This window comes from Pteronotus mesoamericanus, unplaced genomic scaffold, assembly GCF_021234165.1.
Source record: "Pteronotus mesoamericanus isolate MK-2021 breed Mesoamerican mustached bat unplaced genomic scaffold, CSHL_Meso_final contig_68, whole genome shotgun sequence".
NCBI lineage: Eukaryota > Metazoa > Chordata > Mammalia > Chiroptera > Mormoopidae > Pteronotus > Pteronotus mesoamericanus.
In genome coordinates, this window is record NW_026555234.1 from 23,706,956 (window position 1) to 23,727,512 (window position 20,557).

General features: G+C 40.0%; 1 protein-coding gene across 2 annotated transcripts; it reads right to left on the reverse strand.

Annotated features, from left to right (window-relative positions):
- Positions 1 to 5,029: 5,029 nt before the first annotated feature.
- Positions 5,030 to 17,188, reverse strand: TLR6 (toll like receptor 6). Of its 2 annotated transcripts, XM_054582042.1 has the most exons (4): positions 17,126 to 17,188; positions 14,885 to 14,920; positions 8,392 to 8,473; positions 5,030 to 8,256 (listed from the first exon to the last, which is right to left on the reverse strand). In XM_054582042.1, the coding sequence occupies exon 4, from the start codon at positions 8,185 to 8,187 to the stop codon at positions 5,797 to 5,799; it is 2,391 nt and encodes a 796-aa protein (XP_054438017.1). In that variant the 5' UTR covers positions 8,188 to 8,256; positions 8,392 to 8,473; positions 14,885 to 14,920; positions 17,126 to 17,188; the 3' UTR covers positions 5,030 to 5,796. The 2 variants fall into 2 exon arrangements, with proteins under 2 accessions (XP_054438017.1, XP_054438019.1); XM_054582044.1 differs by lacking the exons at positions 14,885 to 14,920; positions 17,126 to 17,188 and adding an exon at positions 12,016 to 12,110.
- Positions 17,189 to 20,557: the final 3,369 nt, after the last annotated feature.

Here is a 20,557-nt window from a genome sequence, read left to right on the forward strand (position 1 = left end):
TCTTCTCTTACTGGATATTTAGGTTGTTGTCAATTTTTTCTATTATAAACAATACAAAAAGCAGCATGTGCATGTAGTTCGTTAGGATGTGTATGAACAATTATTTCCTTAGGATATATTTCATGAAGTAGATTTTGTGAACCAATGGGCATACAGCCATACAATTATTCTCTGCCTTTTCTTCTGTTACTATTTTCATATATTTCTATATTTATGTAGTTCAAATTTAGAATAGATTTTTAGGTTGCTCACTGGACATGTTATCTGATAGCTTACCAACAATTTCAGTTTCCCTTCCCATCTGTTGGCTCTGATTATGTAATAGCATATTGACTAGACTTTTCCTATGTGTTGGGTTTAAAACTGAGAACCAGGAAGTGTTCTATAGCCCATATTCTAATACAGATGCCAGCAATTGGGGCCAAACACCTCTCTCAGGGCATTCTACAAAGCAGTAGAAGCAGACAGTGCCACCCCACCACCACCTCGCCCCACATTTCCCAGCCACCTGAGAATGCCGTGGACAGCAGCAAGAGCATCAGCAGCATTGGGATACCAGTGCTTGTGATGTAAGACTGCACCCCTTCTCCCCATGGATGAGGTGACATCCCCTTCTTCCCAAGCCAAGTGAAGAGAGCATGCCAATAGAATTACTCACAGACACTGGACAGGGAGACTAGACATCTCTTCCCCCAAATGGATAGTTGCTCTGATGTAGAAATGTGCAGGACCCTTGACTCCTGCTGAAAGTGGCCCCTCTCTGAGAAGTCATAGAGATTACATGTGCCCCCTGGAGTTCAGCAGTGTCAGTAAACAGAGGGACTGACATCTACTCTCCAGGAGATTTCTGTTGGAGTAACACTTACTAATAGGCAATTAGAGACTGTGGTATCATGCACCTGAAAAAGGTGGTATAGCTTCACCAGAGCTTTCCTTGGTCCACATACTCAGAGAAAGCACAGAAAGACTTCACTCATTCTTGCCACTCCATGTAAAGGAGAATGGAGACCAGAAGAGAAGGCAAGCTATGAGCAACAGAGTCAACTAGTCAACCTGAATCTGTGAATGACTTTGTAGAGTTCAGACAGCTACCTATCAGAGAACTTCTGACTATTATTTAAGAAAGAGGAATTTCTATTTTATAGAAGCCCCTGTGTTTGGGTTTTCCTTATTCAACAGCTTAGCCTGTACCTTAACCAATACAATCATTGAAAAAAATGTCAGCCTTCCTACATCTCATTCCTTGTCTCCACATCAGAAAGCTAGACGTGGGGGAGGGAGGAGGAGGGGGTGTGTAACTCAGGTTGATGACACCCACCCCCACCCATATATATATCAACACTGAGCTATAAGCCTAACCTCTGATATGGGGAAAGGCAAGGAGTTTAGGTGGAATTGGAGATTAAACATATTAAACTGGATTGCACTATTAATTCCTCAAAAGAACTGGAGAGATAGAAAATCTACTTGAGATATCATTAAGGGATTAGAAGGGGAGATTTTCAGGTTCCAGTTGATGGAATGACTGGAGGAAGATAAAAACAACTTCAAATTTAGGCTTGATGCTGCGGAGATTCCTCAAAAATGAACTACAGTTAAAAACCCTCAAAAAGTCCTTGTGACTTTAGAAATCCTTTCAAGTCTCTTCTACTGCCTGTAATTTATTCTCATTCCTTTCTAGTCAAGTCAGTCTCCAGAAAACTAGACAGAAACTGACTTCCTCATACCCCAGTATTATTTTTTTGTGTTTACTTTCTTCTCTAAACTCACCCTCTCTCTGCCCCACATTCCAGGCATCTAGCCGCTGCCTCCCGTTCTCTCTCACCCGTGCATTCTATTCTCCTTGCCAATTATTCCCATTTCTGCCCTCGTAACTTCCCAAGCAGCTTCTTTCATATTCTCTCTTCCCAAGGCAGCATTGTTGTGTGTTTGTGCAGCCACCTGCAGCTGAACCCCCAGGTCATCAGAGACAGCCATGCCACCCCCAGGGTAGTGGGTTGACTAACACCCCACCCCTCCAAAGAGATCACACCCACTTAGAACCGCAAAATGTGACCATACTTGAAAATAGGGTCTTTGCAAATATAATGATGGTACGGATCAAGACAAAATCATACTGGATAAAAGAGGGCTATATATCCAATGACTATGTCCTTATAAGAGACAGAAGAGAAAAAAAAGACACAGAAACTTAGAAGAGAATGCCACATGAAGACACAGACAGAGATAGGAGTGATGCAGCTACAAGCCAAGCAATGCCAAGGACTGCTGGCAACCCCCGGAAACGGGGAGAGTCACGGGGCGCTCCTCCCTCAGAGCCTCCTGAAGGAACCAATCCTGTGGACACCTTTATATTAGGCTTCTGGCCTCCTGAACTGGGAGAGAATTAATTTCTGGTGTTTTAAGCCACGCAGTGCGTGGTAATTTATTATAGAAGCCATAAAAACAAACACACCCAGCAAAGCTACCTAACTGATGCTTTCTTTGCTCATGACGTCCTTTTACTTCCAACTCTGCACCCACTGTGCCCTGCCCCCCGCCCCCCATTGAAGGGCCTTCCCAGCCACAGGCCAGGACCCGTATGCTCCCTTGGGGTTGCCCAAAGGCCTTTCAGCAGGGTTCATCCTAGCAGCCCTCCCTAATCATCTAGGCATGTCCCATTCCTTCTAACCTGTCGCCTTATTAAGGAACCTAATTCTTATTCTCATCAAAGTGTTAATCGCTGAACACATATTAAAGCAAACCTTTTGAATTGTGGCAGTAGATTGGAGGATGTGAAGGCACTGCACAGACATGAATGGAGGGGATGCTCTATCTGTACAGGTTTTTAAGGTGAAAGCGAGGAATTTAAAGACATTTCATGCTTGTGGCCATTTGGGGCTCTTTACGCATCCAACAGGTTTTTGCCAAGAAGCTGCAATGAGTCACTCACTACTCTCAGCACCGGGGATAAGCAGCAGACAAGGTACGGAAGCCTCTTATTCTCCGGAAGCATATCTTTTTGCAGAGGGAAAATAGAAAACAAGTAAACAAGATAATTTCAGGGAGTGATGTCTGCTGTAAAAGTGCCAAGGGGAGCGATGTGACAGAGAGTGACTGCGGGGAATGCTCCTTTCGATTGGGAATCACAGGGAGGCCCCTCAGGGGCAGTGACCTTTGAGCTGAGACACAAAGGTCAAGGGCAAGCCAAGGAAACTGACTTCCTCCTCCCCCAGTATTATTTTTTGGGTTTACTTTCTCCTTTAAACTCATCCTCTCTCTGCCCCACATCCCAGGCATCAAACCACTGCCTCCCGTTCTCTCTCACCCATGCGTTCTATTCTTGCCAATTATTCCCATTTCCGCGCTTGTAACTTCCCAAGCAGCTTCTTTCGTATTCGCTCTTCCCAAGGTAGCATTTGTGTGTGTTTGTGCTGCCACCTTGACAAAGATCAAGGACATGCTCCTGGGGAAAACTAATCTCAGTCTACGTACCAGGAGCAGAGGTGGCAGAGGTGGGAGTCAACGTGGCACATTCAGGGGGAATGCTCTTTGTTTGTTTGTTTGTTTGTTTGTTTGTTTTAGCATTTTTGTCTTTTAGTTTAGGAAACAGCCCAACAGAGGCTGAGGAAAATTCACCGTTTGGGAGAAGGTCTGTGCAGGAAAGTCAGTGCTCTCCTGACGCGCAAGGAAGACGGTTACTCTAATAAAATTTCATTAAGGTTTATTTCTATGCAAGTATTAATTATGAGACTGGTCTACTGAATGAGCTAAGTCTGTAAGGAAAGGGTTTCCCTTTTCTCTTTAACCGCTGCCTCACAACCAGGTTTTGTGGACTCTCCCTCTGTCAGGATCTATTCTGAATTTGGGGCAGACCCCATAGATTTTAGTGACAGGTCTCAGTTTAGCAATTGCGCCTGTACTTCAGGCATTCAAATGTCCGGGCCAGTCCAATTTAATGCCTATCTCATATCGAACTCAAAAGCCTGCCTGGCCCTGGCTCGGGCCTTTCTTGCTGGGAAGTTGGGGGTGAGGGGCGTGTGGTCAGTGTCTTCACTCTTCCCCCATCTCCTCAGTCTTCTCTATATTCTGGGTGTCCCCTGGCTACCGCAAGGGAAGAGGATAGCGGACAGAGAGGAGTTCCCCCTGAAGCTAACCATTGGCTAAGGCAGACAGGCCCTGTGCCTCTGCCTCCCATGATGGAGGGGTCCAAATGCTGGTTCTTTCACAGGATGCATCAGTGGGTTATTTAGAAGCCTCGGGCAGATCCCACATTGCACAGTTCCTTGATGCGAGTGGCACATTTCCTGGTTGACCTCTAGCAGCCACCCCTCACCGCACCCCCACACACGTCTTCCCCTCGCCCCCTGGCCTCTTACCACTCTAGCCCCTTTATTATACAAAAGGCTGCCCAGATAGCTGAGGTCCCCTCGTGACAACTTCATCCCAGCTGCCCTTTCCATGGTCGACATGGCCCGCAGGAAATTTGCCACATCGACGAGTGGGAGGGCAGATTGCAATCGCTTCTTCCTTTCTCCTCTCATCCTGCCGTTTGGGGCTGCCCAAGCCAGCCTTTTGCCTTCGGAATTCTCCAGGTAGGAAGCACTTGTCTGTACAGTCAATATCTATCACACATTTAAATGCGTAAAGCATCGTTTGCCAATCTCTATGTTCACCGCCCTCCCCAGCACCAAGACTCCAGGAGACACTCCTCAGGTGCTGCTGGGAGCTCTAACCCCGCCTGCCCGCTGCCCTGGACTCTGCATTCCTGTTCCCTGCGAGCCTTCAGGCTACAAGTGGGCTGCCAGACTACTCTTCTACTATGTTCGCAGCCCCTCTCATTTGCCTTTGGAAGAAATCCAAGGCAATCTCCCCACAGATCGAGAACCTCTCCTTATGACTCTCTAATCGCCCTTTTGAATCTAGTCTTTCAGAAATGGTAAAATGGGTTAATGATTACTGGTCTCTTTTTGCTACTTTTCAGGAAGTCCAGCCCAGCTGTGCCTAATATTTCTGTTTAAAATGCACCTTTTGTTAGTTTTGAGGCATTCTGCAAAATTCTGATGCACCAAAATGTCCTATACAATAACCAGCTGCAAATAAATTTGGGTCTGAGTTTGTTGTGTGCGTGTGGGTTGTGGGGGTGGGGCAGTGATTGGCAAGCAGGTAAATCCATGTCTTTGGCCTCAACAGCCTATGACTAAGTTTATATATCCTTTCATATATGCAAACTACTGCATATTTGTGTAGCCAGATCAAAAATTTAATGATCATTCACATGTGAAGAAAAAAATGTGTCTTTATTTTCCACGACTGGTCTAATTTTTCCCCAAGCCCTAAAGTTGAACCAGATAATAAAGCTCACCCAGAGGCCAATGAGGATGCACAGGACACTCGAAGGAGCACCACATACAGTTGTGAGGTTGGCTCTTTCCTTACAGCCATGAAGTCCCATAAACTCCTGTTCACACAGAATCCATCTGGGAAAGGTGAAGGGAGAGGAAAAGTCTTTGAGTGACTGAGCGTTGACTCAAATGGGGCTGTTTGGATTTGAAGCACAATGGTTACACCAGAAGAGACTGAGCTATCTGTAGGTGGCAGGTGTGAGCACCACCTCAGCCCTGCCTGCATCCCCAACTCAGTGAAACATGGCCGTCATTCTGTGTCTGTTTTGAACACACACAGATAATGTGGGCACCATTCAGTCAATGACTTAACACCATGATGTTCATTAGACTCCATGGATATGATAGTTTCTTAAGTTGGATTTCCTGGCTTTTCTGTTCTTTGTTTGATTTTTTTTTTTTTTTTTTTTTTTTACGTTTCCACATCATTGTTTTCAGTGTCTAGTATTAATTTCACATTAAAAGCAGCTCTAATGTTAGCCCAAAAAAGTCCACGTTTGCTCTTCTCCTTGGGCCATTCCAAGTAAGTCCTCTGCGCCATGAGAGACTTCAGCTTGTGATACTTGCTAGGAATGTTGTTCTGCGGAATGGGTTCCAGCAAGACCAGGATTAAGTTATTAGACCCTTCATGAAAGAGATTGTGGTGGGCAAAGTAGAGCTCATAATGGCACCACTCGCTCTGAACAAAGTTGGGAGACAAAACGAAGATGGACTTGTAGCTTTTCTCGATACAGTTTATGATATTTTCCACAATGCTCTTGCCAGGAACAAAGTTTCTCTCATGGAGACAAATCCGTATATCTTCTTTTTCTAGGCAAGGTACCAGTTCATTCTTTACCCAGGCAGAATCATGTTCACTGTATGAAATAAAGGCATGGAACTGGAAAGCTCTTTGGAGTTTGTCTAAAGGTATGTTCCTAGCCCTGCGCCGGGTCTGGGTCCACTGACACATCATCCTGAGATACCAGGGAAGATCAAAATAGATACAGAGGACAGTCAGAGTAGCAGCCAACACAAGGCCAGTGACCCCTATAGTGACAATCAGCAGAGCTGTGTTGCAGGACAATGGAGATACGCGAAAATCCTTTAGTAGGGTCCCCTTATAGCTTCCTGGATAGTCACATTTGTAAGAGTCAGGCCAACCCTCTACCACTTCACTTGATACTTGGCCTATGCTTTGGATAAATTCTCTTAGCCCACACGTACATTGGAATGGATTGTTCCCTGCCTTTATGGACCTGATCTTCTGGCAGCTCTGGAAGAAATGAGCTGATGGATTGGAAATTGAATTATAGTCAATGATCAGTACAGAGAGGCTGCTAAAGGTACCACACCCAGGCAGGTGGAGTAAGGAATTGAAAGCAACGTTGAGTTCCTGCAAAGCTTCCAGACTGGTGACATCTTCAGGGATCCTGGTTATTCTGTTATCGTGAAGGTCAAGAACCCTAACCCTGGGAGGTAAACAACTGAAAACAGAGTCAGTAAGTATATTTGAAGACAAATTTAACACTACTATACTCCCAACCCAAGTGCAATTCCCATCATGCCTGTCATATCCCAAAGAATTCCAACTCACATCCAGGGTTTCCAAAGAGGGCATATTCTTAGTCATGAGACCTACCTTGAAAAGGTCTTTTAATTCATTCCTTTGTAAGATCAGTGTCTCCAATCTAACTAAAGTGGAGCACTTTTGAAAAATACTATCAGTGAAAACATTCTGAGTAAAGTTCAAAAACTTAAATGTGCTCGTTGCTTCAGGACAAAGCATGTGTATAAAATGTGTATCTGATATGGTTAACATCAAAATGTTCATCTCAGAAAACACTGTGTATAACGCTGTCTGTGAAAAAATATAAACTCTGCTTGTAACATGTTCGATTGTCAGTGCTTTCAAAGATGTTTCAGAGTAAGTAAAATCTTCTTTATCAATGCTTTCAACAATTGTTAAATTGTAAATTTTGAAGTATTCTACAGGTCTGGGCCAAAGGAATTGAAAAATTCTAACCAAACATTTCCAAGTTGTTTCTATATGGTTGAGGGTAAAATTCAATAAGTTTGGACCTCTAGTTAGTTGTGATAAAAATTTAATGAAATCTTGACAGTTCTCTTCATTCAACTTAACATTACTCAGTTGTAAGTACCCCAAACTGTTAACTGATATGTTTGCTTGGACAGAGAAGAAATTGTTTGGGTGAAAAACAAGGTGAAGTGTTTTTGTACTCAGAATTTGAAGACTTTCTGCCTCATGTTCTTTCATGTAATAACCTCCCAAATCCAGAAGGATACAATTTAGATGCAAGTGAGCAATTGGTAGCAGATCCAATGGTTGTAACTTTTTAGCACTTAATCCCAAGAAATTCAGTTGAGTCAAGTTACCAAATTCCTTACAGATGGGCAGAGCATCAAAGTCATTGAATGAGAGGTCTAAATGCTTGAGACTGGTGATAGGGTAGCAGGATATCTTCTGCAACTGATTGTGCGAGAGATCCAAGTATTCCAAATCCTGGTTGAACTTGAAAATGCTAATATCAAAGCATTGGAGTCTATTATGGGAAAGCCTCAGAACTTTCAGCCCTGAGAGAAAGCTGATGTCAGAGAGGTGAAGCTCAGATATATAGTTTTGAGACATATCTAAAACTTTGGTTTTGAGGGGCAGGTCTTTTGGAACATGGGTAAGGCCTTTGTTGGACTTGTTTACTGCAAATTCACTTTCATCAGAGAACTGGATTAAGGTTCCAACTATTAAGGTTATGATGTAAACCAAACGAAAGTTTCTGACAATGGTTTCTCTGTCCTTGGTCATGATGTCGAAGCGGCTACCCCCCACAGGGTTGTTGTTGTTCTTCAGAGCATCTTGATATGCACCCAAATTCTAGAAATACAATAGACATGAAGATGTATAAAGACTGGGTGAGCATTATCAAACCTCCACTTACTAAACACAAAATCTCAATTATTTTTTTATTCCTGATTCCAATTAAAATGGATACGTGTTTTTCCAACTCACATTTCCCCAGAAAGAACACGTTCAAGGAGACAGGATTCAGCACTTGATCATCAGTAAACATCAAGTTCCTACAGTTGACACACTGAGAAAACAGGAAAAGATGGATAAATATTAATAAGTACATTGAGGAAGTCAGAAGGCAGGTCAAGCTAAAAGCTGCTGTGTGTAAGAGAGAACAGTTCCCACAGCCGAGGCTCTCACTATACTATGACACAGTCTAGACACTGACGTCCGTGACAATCCATGAATGAGAAGATGACCCGGCTGAGGGGTGGAGGCAGGTGCACAAGCCTACAGACCCCATATTTGTGACCAGAACAAAGGGTTGGAAATTTGAGACTCACTGGACCACATTCAGGGTTTGAAAAAACTATCTAGGAGCCCCCAGGGGACAAGAGCAGGCAACAACATTTCTATACAAGTAGGTCCTTGTGCAGCAGGAATAATTGGGAGCAGATTTTCACTAGTTGTTGTTCAGTTTTATTAACAGAAGGATCCACTGTTCATCACCTGAAGATGTACTGGAACTAGAAAAGCAAGTTAAGAGATAAATGAGTAGGATTTCTATTCACCATTCTTTGGAAAAGTAAACACTCTTCTGGATTGGGGACATTTCATTACAAAATGGCATTTTTAAAATTATTTTTATTATAAAGTTATTTAAATATGTACAAACATAAAGCAAATATGTACTGAGTGCCTACTATGTGCTGGGCACTATTCTAAACATTGGTGGTGGACTATATCCCTGACCTCAAAAGGAAGTTTGCAATGTGGTGGAAGTATGATTATAAATGGACCAGGCCACTTCTTTTCTTTTTCTGACCAAAATCTTTTCATTAATCCCTTTACCTTTTTCACCCAATGCCCGAAACTCCCTCCCTTCTGGCATCCATCAGTGTGTTCTCTGTTTCTATGAGTCTGTTTCTGTTTTGTTGGTTCATTTACTTTGTTCTTTAGATTTCACATGTAAGTGAAATCACATGACATTTGTCTTTCTCTGACTGACTTATTTCACTTAGCATAATTACCTCCTAGTCCATCCATTCTGTTGCCAATGGTAATACTTCATTCTTTTTACGGGGGTGGGGTGTGTGTGTGTGTGTGTGTGTGTGTGTGTGTGTGTGTGTGTGAGACAGCTTTTTTTATCCACTTGTCTATTGTTATCCACTCGTCTATTGATGAGAACTTGGGTTGCTTCCATATCTTGGCTATTGCAAACAACACTGCAATAAACATGGGATGCATCTATTCTTTCAAATCAGTATTTGGGGTTTCTTCAGATATATACCCAGATGTAGAATTGCTAGATCCTAAGGCAGGTCCATTTTTAATTTTTTGAGGCAACTGCTACTGTTTGCCACAGTGGCTGCACCAATCAGCATTCCCACCAAGAGTGCATGAAGGTTTCCTTTTCTCCACATCCTCGCCAACACTTATTATTTGTTGATGTATTGATTATAGCAATTCTGACAGGTGGAGGTGATACCTTATCATGGTTTTAATTTGCACCTCTCTGATAATTAGTGACATTGAGCATCTTCTCATATGTCCCTAGGCCATCTGTATGTCCTTTTTGAAGAAGTGTCTATTCAGGTCCTCTGTCTATAATATAGACAATATAAGATGATTTTTAAAAGCCAATTAATTATACTCCAATTTTTTTAAAATGGCACATGAAAATTTTTTTTAAATACCAAAAATAAAAACAAAAATGGCATATGGTTAAAAGTCCCTCATCACTCCTCCCATAGAACCTCTCCCAGCTGTTCACTAAAGTGCCCATGAAAACACAGAAATGCTTGAAAACGCACCTAGCCACCTAAAACAAAGGAAAATGGAAAGTTCATTGCCAGATCCAAAAGCATCTATACTCATGAAAAAGGAACTGAGCTATGTTAAGGAAAGCCCCGTGTACTCAAGCTTTGTCTCAGGAAAATAACCCCCCTGGCAAAAGGTGTGCACACATGTTGTTCCTCTATGTGTTTGTCTCTGACTCAGACACCAAGGATGAGTAACAAACAAGTCGTTAAGCAGCATTTCTGCTCCCAGCGGCACTGATGCGCTCAGGCCACAACACTGGGTTTTTCTCCTGCAGGCCACCGTCTTCCAACTCCTCATCTCACAGTGACAGACATTCTCAGGTAAAAGCTGGGCAAGAAGCCCTCTTACCGCTTCTGGTCAACATACTATACTGGGAGTCCTAGCCAGAGTAATTAGGCAATAAAAAGAAACAAAAAGCAGCCAAATTGGGAAGGAAGAAGTAAAATGATCTCTGATTTCAGATGCTATGATCTTACATGTAGAGAATCCTAAAGAGTCCACTGAAAAAAACTTTTAGAGCTAATATAAAAATTCAGTAAAGCTGCAGGATACAAAACCAAACAAAATCAGTTGTTTAGCTATATACTAACAATTGCATCTAAAAGAATAAAATATATAGGAATAAATTCAACCAAGGAGGTGAAAGACCTATATACTGAACATGTAAGACATTGATGAAAGAAGTTGAAGACACGAATGAGAGGAAAGATATCTTGTGTTCATGGATTAGAAGAAACACTATTGTTAAAATGTTCATACTACTCAAAGATATCTACAGATTTGATGCAATAGCTATCAAAATTCCAATGGTATTTTTCACAGAAATAGAAAAAAATTCTAAAATTCCTATGGAATCAAGACCCCAGATAGCCAAGCAATTCTGAGACAGAACAAAGCTGGAGGCATCATATTCCCTGACTTCAAATTATATTACAAAGCTATAGTAATCAAAACAGTGTAGTATTTACATAAAACAGACACATGGACCAGTGGAACAGAATTGATAGCCCAGAAACAAAGCCATGCATAAACTGTCAACTAATATTTGACAAGGGAGTCAAAAATACTCACTGGGGAAAGGATAGTCTCTTGAATAAATGGTGTCAGGAAAACTGTATATGCACATGCAAAAGAATAAAGTTTGACTCCAATCTTACCCCACTCACAAAAAATTTACTCCAAATGGATTAAAAACGTAACTATAAGACCTAAAACCACAAAACTCCTAGAAGTAAACACAATGTCAGCTTCTCCTAGAAGAAAACCTGACATTGGTCTTGGTAATGATTTTTTGGATCCGACACCAAAAACAGAAGCAACACAAACAAAAATGAAAAAGTGGGGCTATATCAAAATAAAAGGCTTCTGCACAGCAAAAGAAACAATCAACAAAATGCGAAGTCAATCTACACATTGGGAGAAAACACATATGAAACATATTATATGAACCACTTTATCTCATAAGGGGTTAATATCTAAAATATATAAGGAACCCATATAGTCCAATAGCAAAAAAAGTAAAAACACAACCAAATAATTTGATTAAAAAATTGGCAGAACACCTAACCATACATTTTTTAAAGAAAGCATACAAGTTGCCAACAGGTATATGAAAAGATGCTCAATATCATTAATCATCAGGGAAATGTAAATCAAAATCACAATGAGATATCACCACACACCTGTTAGAAAGGTCGTCTCAAAAAGACAAGAGAGCCCTGGCTGGTGTGGCTCAGTTGGTTGGAGCATCGTCCCATTAAATGAAAGGTTGCTTGTTCCATCCCCAGTCAGGGTACATACCTAGGTTACTGGTTCCATCCTTGATCAGTCCTTGGTCGGAGTGAGTAGAGGGGGCAGCTAGTCAATGTTTCTCTCCTCATATTGATGTCTCTCTCTCTCTCTCTCTCTCTCAAAGCAATGAAAAAAAATGTCCTTGGGTGAGGATATAAAAAAAAAGACAAGAGATAACAAGTGTTGGCAATGATGTAGAGAGAAGGGACCCCTTGAGCACTCTTGTTGAAATGTAAATTGGTGGAGCCACAGTGGAAAATAATAAAGAGTTTACTAAAAAAAAATTAAAAATAGAACTCTCATATGATCTAGCAATTCCACTTCTAGGAATATACCTAAAGGAAATAAGATCACCATCTTAAAGACGGAGTACCCCCATTACTCACAATAAGACATGCAAACAACCTAAGTGTCCATTAACAGATGAATGGGTAAATAAAATTATATATATATGGTTCAGCACAAATAACGCCCCTTTTTTATTACAAAATCTTTTATTACAAAATCATAAGTATGTAATTCTACAACATAACAATATCACAATCAAGCATACCTGATGACATTTTAGGTGAAATGTTCAAATTAAAACTATAAATTGTTACACCCATATTATTACCCAATGAACCACACTCAAGCAGGCCTTACTTCAAGCCTTACTTTTGCTGGACCCTCTATGAATATGTCAAGTCATTAGCAACTTCAGCACAATGTTCCTTTTGTTCTGGTAGCAGAAGCTGCTGAATGAATTTTGCCACAACATGTTTTGTGCCAAAATCCTGCATCAAAATCTTGCACACTGTGGTTTTTGGAATCCCCAGTTCAGCTTCTAGTTCTCACACTGTCAGTTGCCAATCTTTGTCGATTGCAGCCCATACATGGTCAACATTCTCAGGTGTTCTGCTTGTTGCAGGCCTTCCAGAACGTGGATCACTTTCAGCAAATTCTTAACCATCTTTGAAGCATTTATGCTACATTTTTATTTGCCCTGCATTCATTGCATCCTCCCCAAAAGCCTTCTGAATCATCCGAATAGTTTCTGCAGAGGAATGATCAAGCTTAACACAAAACTGGATGCAGATTCATTGCTCTACTCACTCAGTCATTTTGAATGCAATGGCCACACAGCACACATGCTTACTCAGTGGTATCTGCCGCCCCCACTGACTAGTACAGTGAAGTTATCATCGTTCGCACATGCGCATTCCAGTCCACTCTCCTTAGCTGCCAGGTTACAAACCGTTCTTGTTATATTAACAATGGCTGGACTTCTTCCAGACAGACTCTGTGTGTGTGTGTGTGTGTGTGTGTGTGTGTGTGTGTGTGTCACCTTGACACCCTGACACCATTATACTAAGTGAAATTAAGTCAGAGAAAGACCAATACTGTATGATTTCACTTATACATGGAATCTAAAAAAGCCATATAAAGGTAGCTGCCAGGAGCTGGGAGGTGGAGAAACAGGGAGATGTTGGTCAAAGGGTACAAATGTCTAGCTGTAAGACAAATAAGTTCTCCTGTGCAGTGACTAGAGATAACGGTATTGTATCATATACTTGAAAATTGCTAAAAGAGTAAATCTTACCTATTCTTACCACGAAAAAGCTAATCATGTGAGGTGATTGATGTGTTAACTAACCTTATTGTGGTAATCATTTTGCAATATGTATGTTATCAAAATATCACATTGTAGACCTTAAACTTACAGAATGTTTTATGTGTATTATATCTCAATAAAGCTAGAAGAAAAAGAAGAGGTAGGGAGGAACCTGAAGGAGCACACTGCATTCTGAGAGGCGTAAGCTGTATACAATACGTGTAAGAGGGAGAGGAGACAAGAACACTGGTAGCTGTATTCATCAAGAATCACAGTTTGTATACATAAAACTCCATTACGTCAAAGTATCAGAGGACTGGGCAACAGGTTCTATAAGAGAAGCTACTACTTTGTACTACTTAAAATAAACCACTCACAATGAAAATATAACTGATAAGAACACTTACGCACTGAATAATATTGCATCAAAATTTACAAAGTAAAAAATGCTAAAACACAAGGAGACTTTGATAGTGGAATTATTTAGTGTATTTCTCTGAGTTATAGTTAGATCAATTAGCAAAAATTAAACATAATGGAGGATTTGAATGAAATAATGAGTAAAAGCTTAACAGAGACTTATAAACTTTATACTTCCTAAAAGAGAACTTTGTATATCTAAATTTGCCATGTTCATGAAGCATTTACTAAAATTAATTCTTTCTTAGATCAAATAAATTTTTTAATAAATACCCCAAAGCAAATATTATTAAAGTCACATTTCTCACTACAAAATAAACTTTTTCAACCACTTTTTAAAAATGTTATAACTATTTTCTGGATTAGGAAAATCACATTTTAATTAGAATTATGAGAGTCAACAGGATGGTGTCCCCCTACACCAGCCTCCCTCTCTGGCCTAAGTCCCCCCGAACGATGGAAAAATACACACACACATGAAAAGCAAGAAGGGAAGTTCTTAGGGCACTGAAAGCAAGAGAAGTCTCTGAAGTTCGTACACCGATTGGACTATGATAGACAGAATATTAGCCTCACAAAGATGGTTATTCCCTCATTCCAGAACTTGTGACTATGCTGTTACATGGAAAAAGGGAATGACCGTTCCAGCTGGAGTTAAGGTTGCTAATCAGCTGACTTTAAAATAGGAAAAATATCCTGGATTATTTGGGTGGGCCTGATATGATCACCAGAGTCCTTCCAAGTGGAAGAGGAAGGCAGGAATAAGAACTGTTATTTACTATTTGCTAGTAGAAAAAAAAATTAATACAACCTTTCTGAAGGGCAATGCGGTCACTTACATAAATTCTTTAAAAATATGCTCACCTTTATTTTAGCAATCCCAGTTCCCAGAACAGTCTCCTAAGGGAATTATCAAGAGATATGCATTAAAGTATTGCTATGACGATGCTCATGACATAATGAAAAGCTGAAAAAATTGATAATGTCTAGTGTAGAAAATGGTTTAATCGATTATGGCACACTTATAACATGGAATAGCATGCAGTCCAAGTATTGCACTTTTGAAAAAAAAATAAGGTCTAAAATATAAAGTTATGTGAATAAAAAAATACAAAATTGTATATGTGGTAGGATTCCAATATTGTAAATATGTTTAAAACCTGACATGTACACACAGCCTAGAGGAAAAAAGAATGGGAAGAAATATATCAAATGCTGACAGTATTTATCTCTGGATCTCTGAATCATAGCTACTTTTTTTTCTTATGCTTTTGTATATTTTCAAAATTTCTAATTTTGAGCATCTTTAATACATCAAAATAAGGTTTCTCTTAAAATACAGCTAATTAAAAATATTTTATATTTAAACAAATAGGCTTGCAAAGTGGGGAAGGATTGGGGAGGTGGGGCAGGGGAAAGTGGTGGCAGGAAAATGGAGACAAATGTATTTGAACAACAACAAAAAAACCCCAAATACTTTACCAAAAAAACCTATATGAATATAAACTGCTGCTAACAGACCTCCCCCATAAATACCTAAAGAAACAGAAGAGGTATATCATGATTTCTATGAGAAGACTAAAATCATAAAGATGCAAATTTTTGAGAAAATAATAAAATTCAACGTAACTCAATCAAAATCACAACAACATTTTTTATATGCAATGACAAGCTCATTCTTAAGTTTTTGTGGGGAAAAGATGCATAAAATAACCAAGAAAATTCTGAAGATGAATAGTCACTCTAGATAGCAAAGCATATTATAAAGCTGTGCTTTATGTAGTCTGGTATTAGGGCAGGCAAACACAGATGGAAAAATGGAAAACGGTGAACTCCTGCAAAAAAATTCATTTATATTAGGTAATTCAGTTTATAATAAAGAAGTTTTATAAAATTAAAAAAAAAAGAACCAGGCTTATATTCATTGTATATATAGAGAACTTCTTCCATGTGTTGTATATAATTGGCGTTCATGAATGAGAACCTACCTAGAGGTCCCTCTGTGGCGCCTGTGTTCAGGGGACTGAAATTTAGCCACCACATGCGGAAATTGATCAGCTACCCTGGTAGTGCCCTGTCCCCCAAACATAATGTTCCTTCAGGGGCATTTATGCCCTCAAGCAGTTCCCAGTGTACACCCTTAAAATACCACCCAGGAGCTTTTATAGTTCAGAAAAAATAAAGGAGAGGAAAAAGGGAAATGAGAGTGGATGATTGGAGAGTTCACAACTCTTTTTTAAAGGAAGTAACAAGAGACAAAAAAAGAGAAAGCTGTTTTTTCTTTTTCTTTAATGCTTCAAATGAAAAGAGGGAGGAAAAAAAGATGGAAGAAGCTCTCTTTCAAGAAAAAAATGCTGTCTTTCCAGAAAAAAAAGAGACCTATGAAAGTTAAAACTACAAGAAAGGGAAGATAAAAACATGGGGGTGTCATTCCATAATCAAGTCAACAAGTGTGAAAGAGAAACATTGTTATACTTGTCAAAACGTAGGTGAGAGACCCAAAGACAGGCGAGTCCTAGGTCAGTCCCTGCCACTTCCTTCATGTAGTAGCTGTTTTTTCAGAGTGTACTATGTGCGAGGACTTTGCTGGCATGAGAAGCTGGGGATATAAACATGAACGACACCACCGTAATCCCAGCTTTCCAAATGCTTATAAATTAGTGACAGATACAAATAGGCAATTATAAAACCACATGGCAGGGGAGATAAAACACTCATGTGTACTATAAAGATACATAATATGTGATAAGTACCATATCAGTGGCATAAACTACTTTGTTACTGAATAAAAGGAACTAGAGGAAGGTGAAGAGAGAAAATGCAGTAGACAAAAGCAGGAGAAAGAAATGTCATCAGCTAGTTTTCCCCTTCAGTATGACTACAAATGCTAGTTATTTTTTATATCCTTTCAGCATAGTCATACCTTTAACTGTCTTGTATATTTAAGAGGACATTTGCAACATTAAAAAAAACATGTAAAATCATCATGCCAAAATGTCAAAGAAACGTTACCTATTTCCCATACAATTGTTAGCATTTTCTTGCTTGTTTGAAGTAATTACATCATAATTTGAAAAGGCAAAAAAAGCCTGCTTACTTACTTACCGAGATTTTGTTCTCAGAAGAAGAGAAAGTAACTCCTAAATGCAGAACGGTAAGTGCTTGGCGAAGTGGAAGTCCTTAAAGTGAAGCAATACCACAGAAACAGTTTGGAGCCATCTGTTGGACCTTCCTGGAATTACTCCTATTTGTGAATTTCCGTTTGGAAGGTTACACACAGTTCAAAGACTGAATCAGCAGGTTTCTATGCACTGCAGACAAAGTCAGATTTTTAAATTTGTATGAGCAGGAAGTTTCTGACAATTTCAGTGTGAAGAAAGCTGTTTCTAAGGTAAGATGTGTCTGTAAGAGTTTGTAGCCTGTATGTGAAATTGTCACCAGGGTGGAAATTTACTGAACTTTGCCTGTTTTCTATTATCACCATACTTAACACTTCCAAAATAACTGCAACTACCATTATTAAGCAATTTTGGAGCATTATCTTAACTGGATGAGATATGTTAAAATAAGCTTGGGTCCAAGATTTTTTTTAAGTCAACTTTCAAGGAAAGCTTAATATTTGATTCATATACTTGTATATAGCCACACCCGGGGGAAATTGCCTCCTGTTCCCCCACACTCTGACCAACATTTAGTATTATTAGAGACTTGAACTCTAGATTCTAGAATCACAAATAACACTGGGGTCCTACAGGACTAATTTCAAAAATCAGTTTTCTAAAGGGAATTTAGAATAATTTTAGGATGATATTGTCAAATGAACTCACAAGAAACCTGGAGACTTAGACTAGAAATAAATGATGAAGCTTTATTCAAGGGTCTTAGAGTTTAGAAACTGGAAACATAGGAAAGAGAAAAACCCAGGAGCGTTTCGAAGAAGAAAGAAAAGGCCCAAGTTCCCAGGCTAATTGAAACAAAAACAAACTCATTTCCTCATGCCTAAACCTATTTGATTTCAGTAATTTAGCAGCTTGACCATAGTGACTCCATTTTATTTCTTCACTCTATTTCTCAATATAAACAAGGGTTGTTACAAAAAGAGGGTGTCTGGTTAGCCAGAGACTTCAAGCAGCCACTAGTCCCTATTCCTAACACTTTCCACTTAACTCAGGTTCTGTAAAGAGCTGAACACATGGGTTAAATAATCATCCTGTAATTAATCTCGCTGTCTGGCATTTACCTCATCATTACCAAAAAGCAAGTTAAGACCCCTTTGACTCGCGCCAAAGTTGGACATCTGGTAAGAATCACTTCTGCTTTCAGAGGGAAAGGAAAGGCCAGCTTTTTACTTTTCATCCTTATTCACCAAACATAACAGGAAGTCCTCTTGGGCCTTTCAGCAAGTAGATTGGTCTCTGCGGGACAAATCCTTTTGCGGGAGCAAAAGGAGACAATGAGAGAGCAGCGGGTATCGGTGACACTGGGAAGGCAGATTTGGAATCAGCCAGAGGGGAGAGGGGCCAGTTGTGGCTCTGAGGAAATTTCAAGGCACACAGGACTACAGTCTTTAAGAAAATACACACACATGCGCACGTATGTAGTGCACATATCTCTGCAGTTGCGGTCACATCGCACAGTGACTAACAAATGCTCTTCAGGGCATTGCATAATAATGCTAGTTTAGAGGAACAAGGAGACTACTGTGTTGCAGCTGTTATAATTCCGAGAAGTGTCTTTAAGAAAATGACAAAAATCAGGTAACATGGAAGAGCGCATGCCCAATAAACAGGCAGTGCTGGACCGGCCACATTCACAATGCTGTGTGCTAGCTGCATGGCCCTGGCTGGGCAAGCTGCTTAACCTCACAGCGACTCCATTTATTCATCCACAAGATAGGAATGCTCGTGATTTGTAGGGAAGATAATGAATACAAAGTGGCTGCCTCAGTGACTGACACAGAAGAGAAGTCATTATCGTAAGGAGCTTCGGAATTCTATGCAAACCTTACCTTTTTATAGGCTGAGGGGGTAAGACTTCAGGATATGATATTAAGAAAAGGCACACACACATTCTTATGTGTGTAAAAAATTAACTGACAAACAAAATAGAACAGAGGCATGGATACATGGAATAAACTGACTGCTGTCAGAGGAGAGGGAAGAAGGGGGAACTGGGTGGAAGAAGGTGAAGGGATGAGCCAAAGAACAGATATGAGTGACCCCCTGGACTCAGACAACAGTGTGGTGATGGCCTGAAGGAAGGACGAGGGGGCCGGGGGGAGGCAGGCAAGGGGGAGTGGAGACAGGGATAGCTGCAAGCATGTCAACAATAAAAATAAAGACAAAAATGAAATTTTTTTAGTCACTAAAAAAATTAAGAATATCAATTGATTAGTTGATTGGTTTAATGGCTGGCCTATGATCTTTAAAAATACTTAACTTTCTTCTTGGAGAATTTCTTTAAGATAGTGAAAATGTAAAACTTTAGCCTAAATGGAATTATTAAAAACATAACATATATTACTGGGCCCAAATGAGTAAAATTTAAAAAACAATAGTTTCAAAATCAAAATGCAAATACACTGATTTTTTTACATTCAAGTGCAAAAGAAAAGTAAGGTATGGAACAGTATAGAGAGTGAGACAGCATTTGTGTAAAATCTCATCAGTAAGACATCTGCATAGATGATCTTCTTGCTAGGCATTGTTCTGAGTACTTTCCAAGTATGAACTCATAAAGGTGCTCTGAGACAAGTACTATCACTTTTCCCACTCAAGGGAGAAAGGGGAAAGTAGTTAGTTAACTGCCCAAGCTTGCACCACTGGTCAGCGGTGGGGCTGGGGTTAGAACCCAGATGCAATCTATCCCTTGTGTCTACATGCTTCAGCATTGCACTATGGTGCCTGTAAGACACCAGGTGTCCTTATGAGACACACTCAGGGGAAGACAGAGAGAGAGAGCAGCAGACCATTCTGGAAACAGAAGCAGAGACTGGAGCTCTGTAGCCACAAGTCCAGAAATGCCTGGAACCCCCAGAACCTAGTAGACCTGCCAGCACCTTGGTTTTGGACTTCTGGCCTCCAAAACTACTAAGAGAATAAATTTCTGTTGTTTTAAACCACCCAATTTGTGGAATTTTCTTATGGCAGACACAGGAAACTAACACAAGGGTCTACATACATATGCTGATATATGCATAATTTTTTTCTGAGAGGATAAATAAACTGTCACCTCTGAGCAGATGAACCAAGAGAGAGACATATTTTTATTACCATTTTATGCTCTTTTGCCCTGTTTGAATTTTTAAAATATGTCCACACATTATTATTTTATGCATTTTTACATTATAAAATAAAGTAGTATCATAGTGGGAAAAGTAAAATAACATAGTGTAAGGCCAGCAAATATACTGTCCCAATTTGAACAGAGGTCAAGCTGCTTTTCTCTTTCCCCAGAAAAATAGTCAAATATCTGTGTCTACCAATCGCTTTGAAATAAATTATATAAAAATTTATCAAAATACATAAACCACAAAAA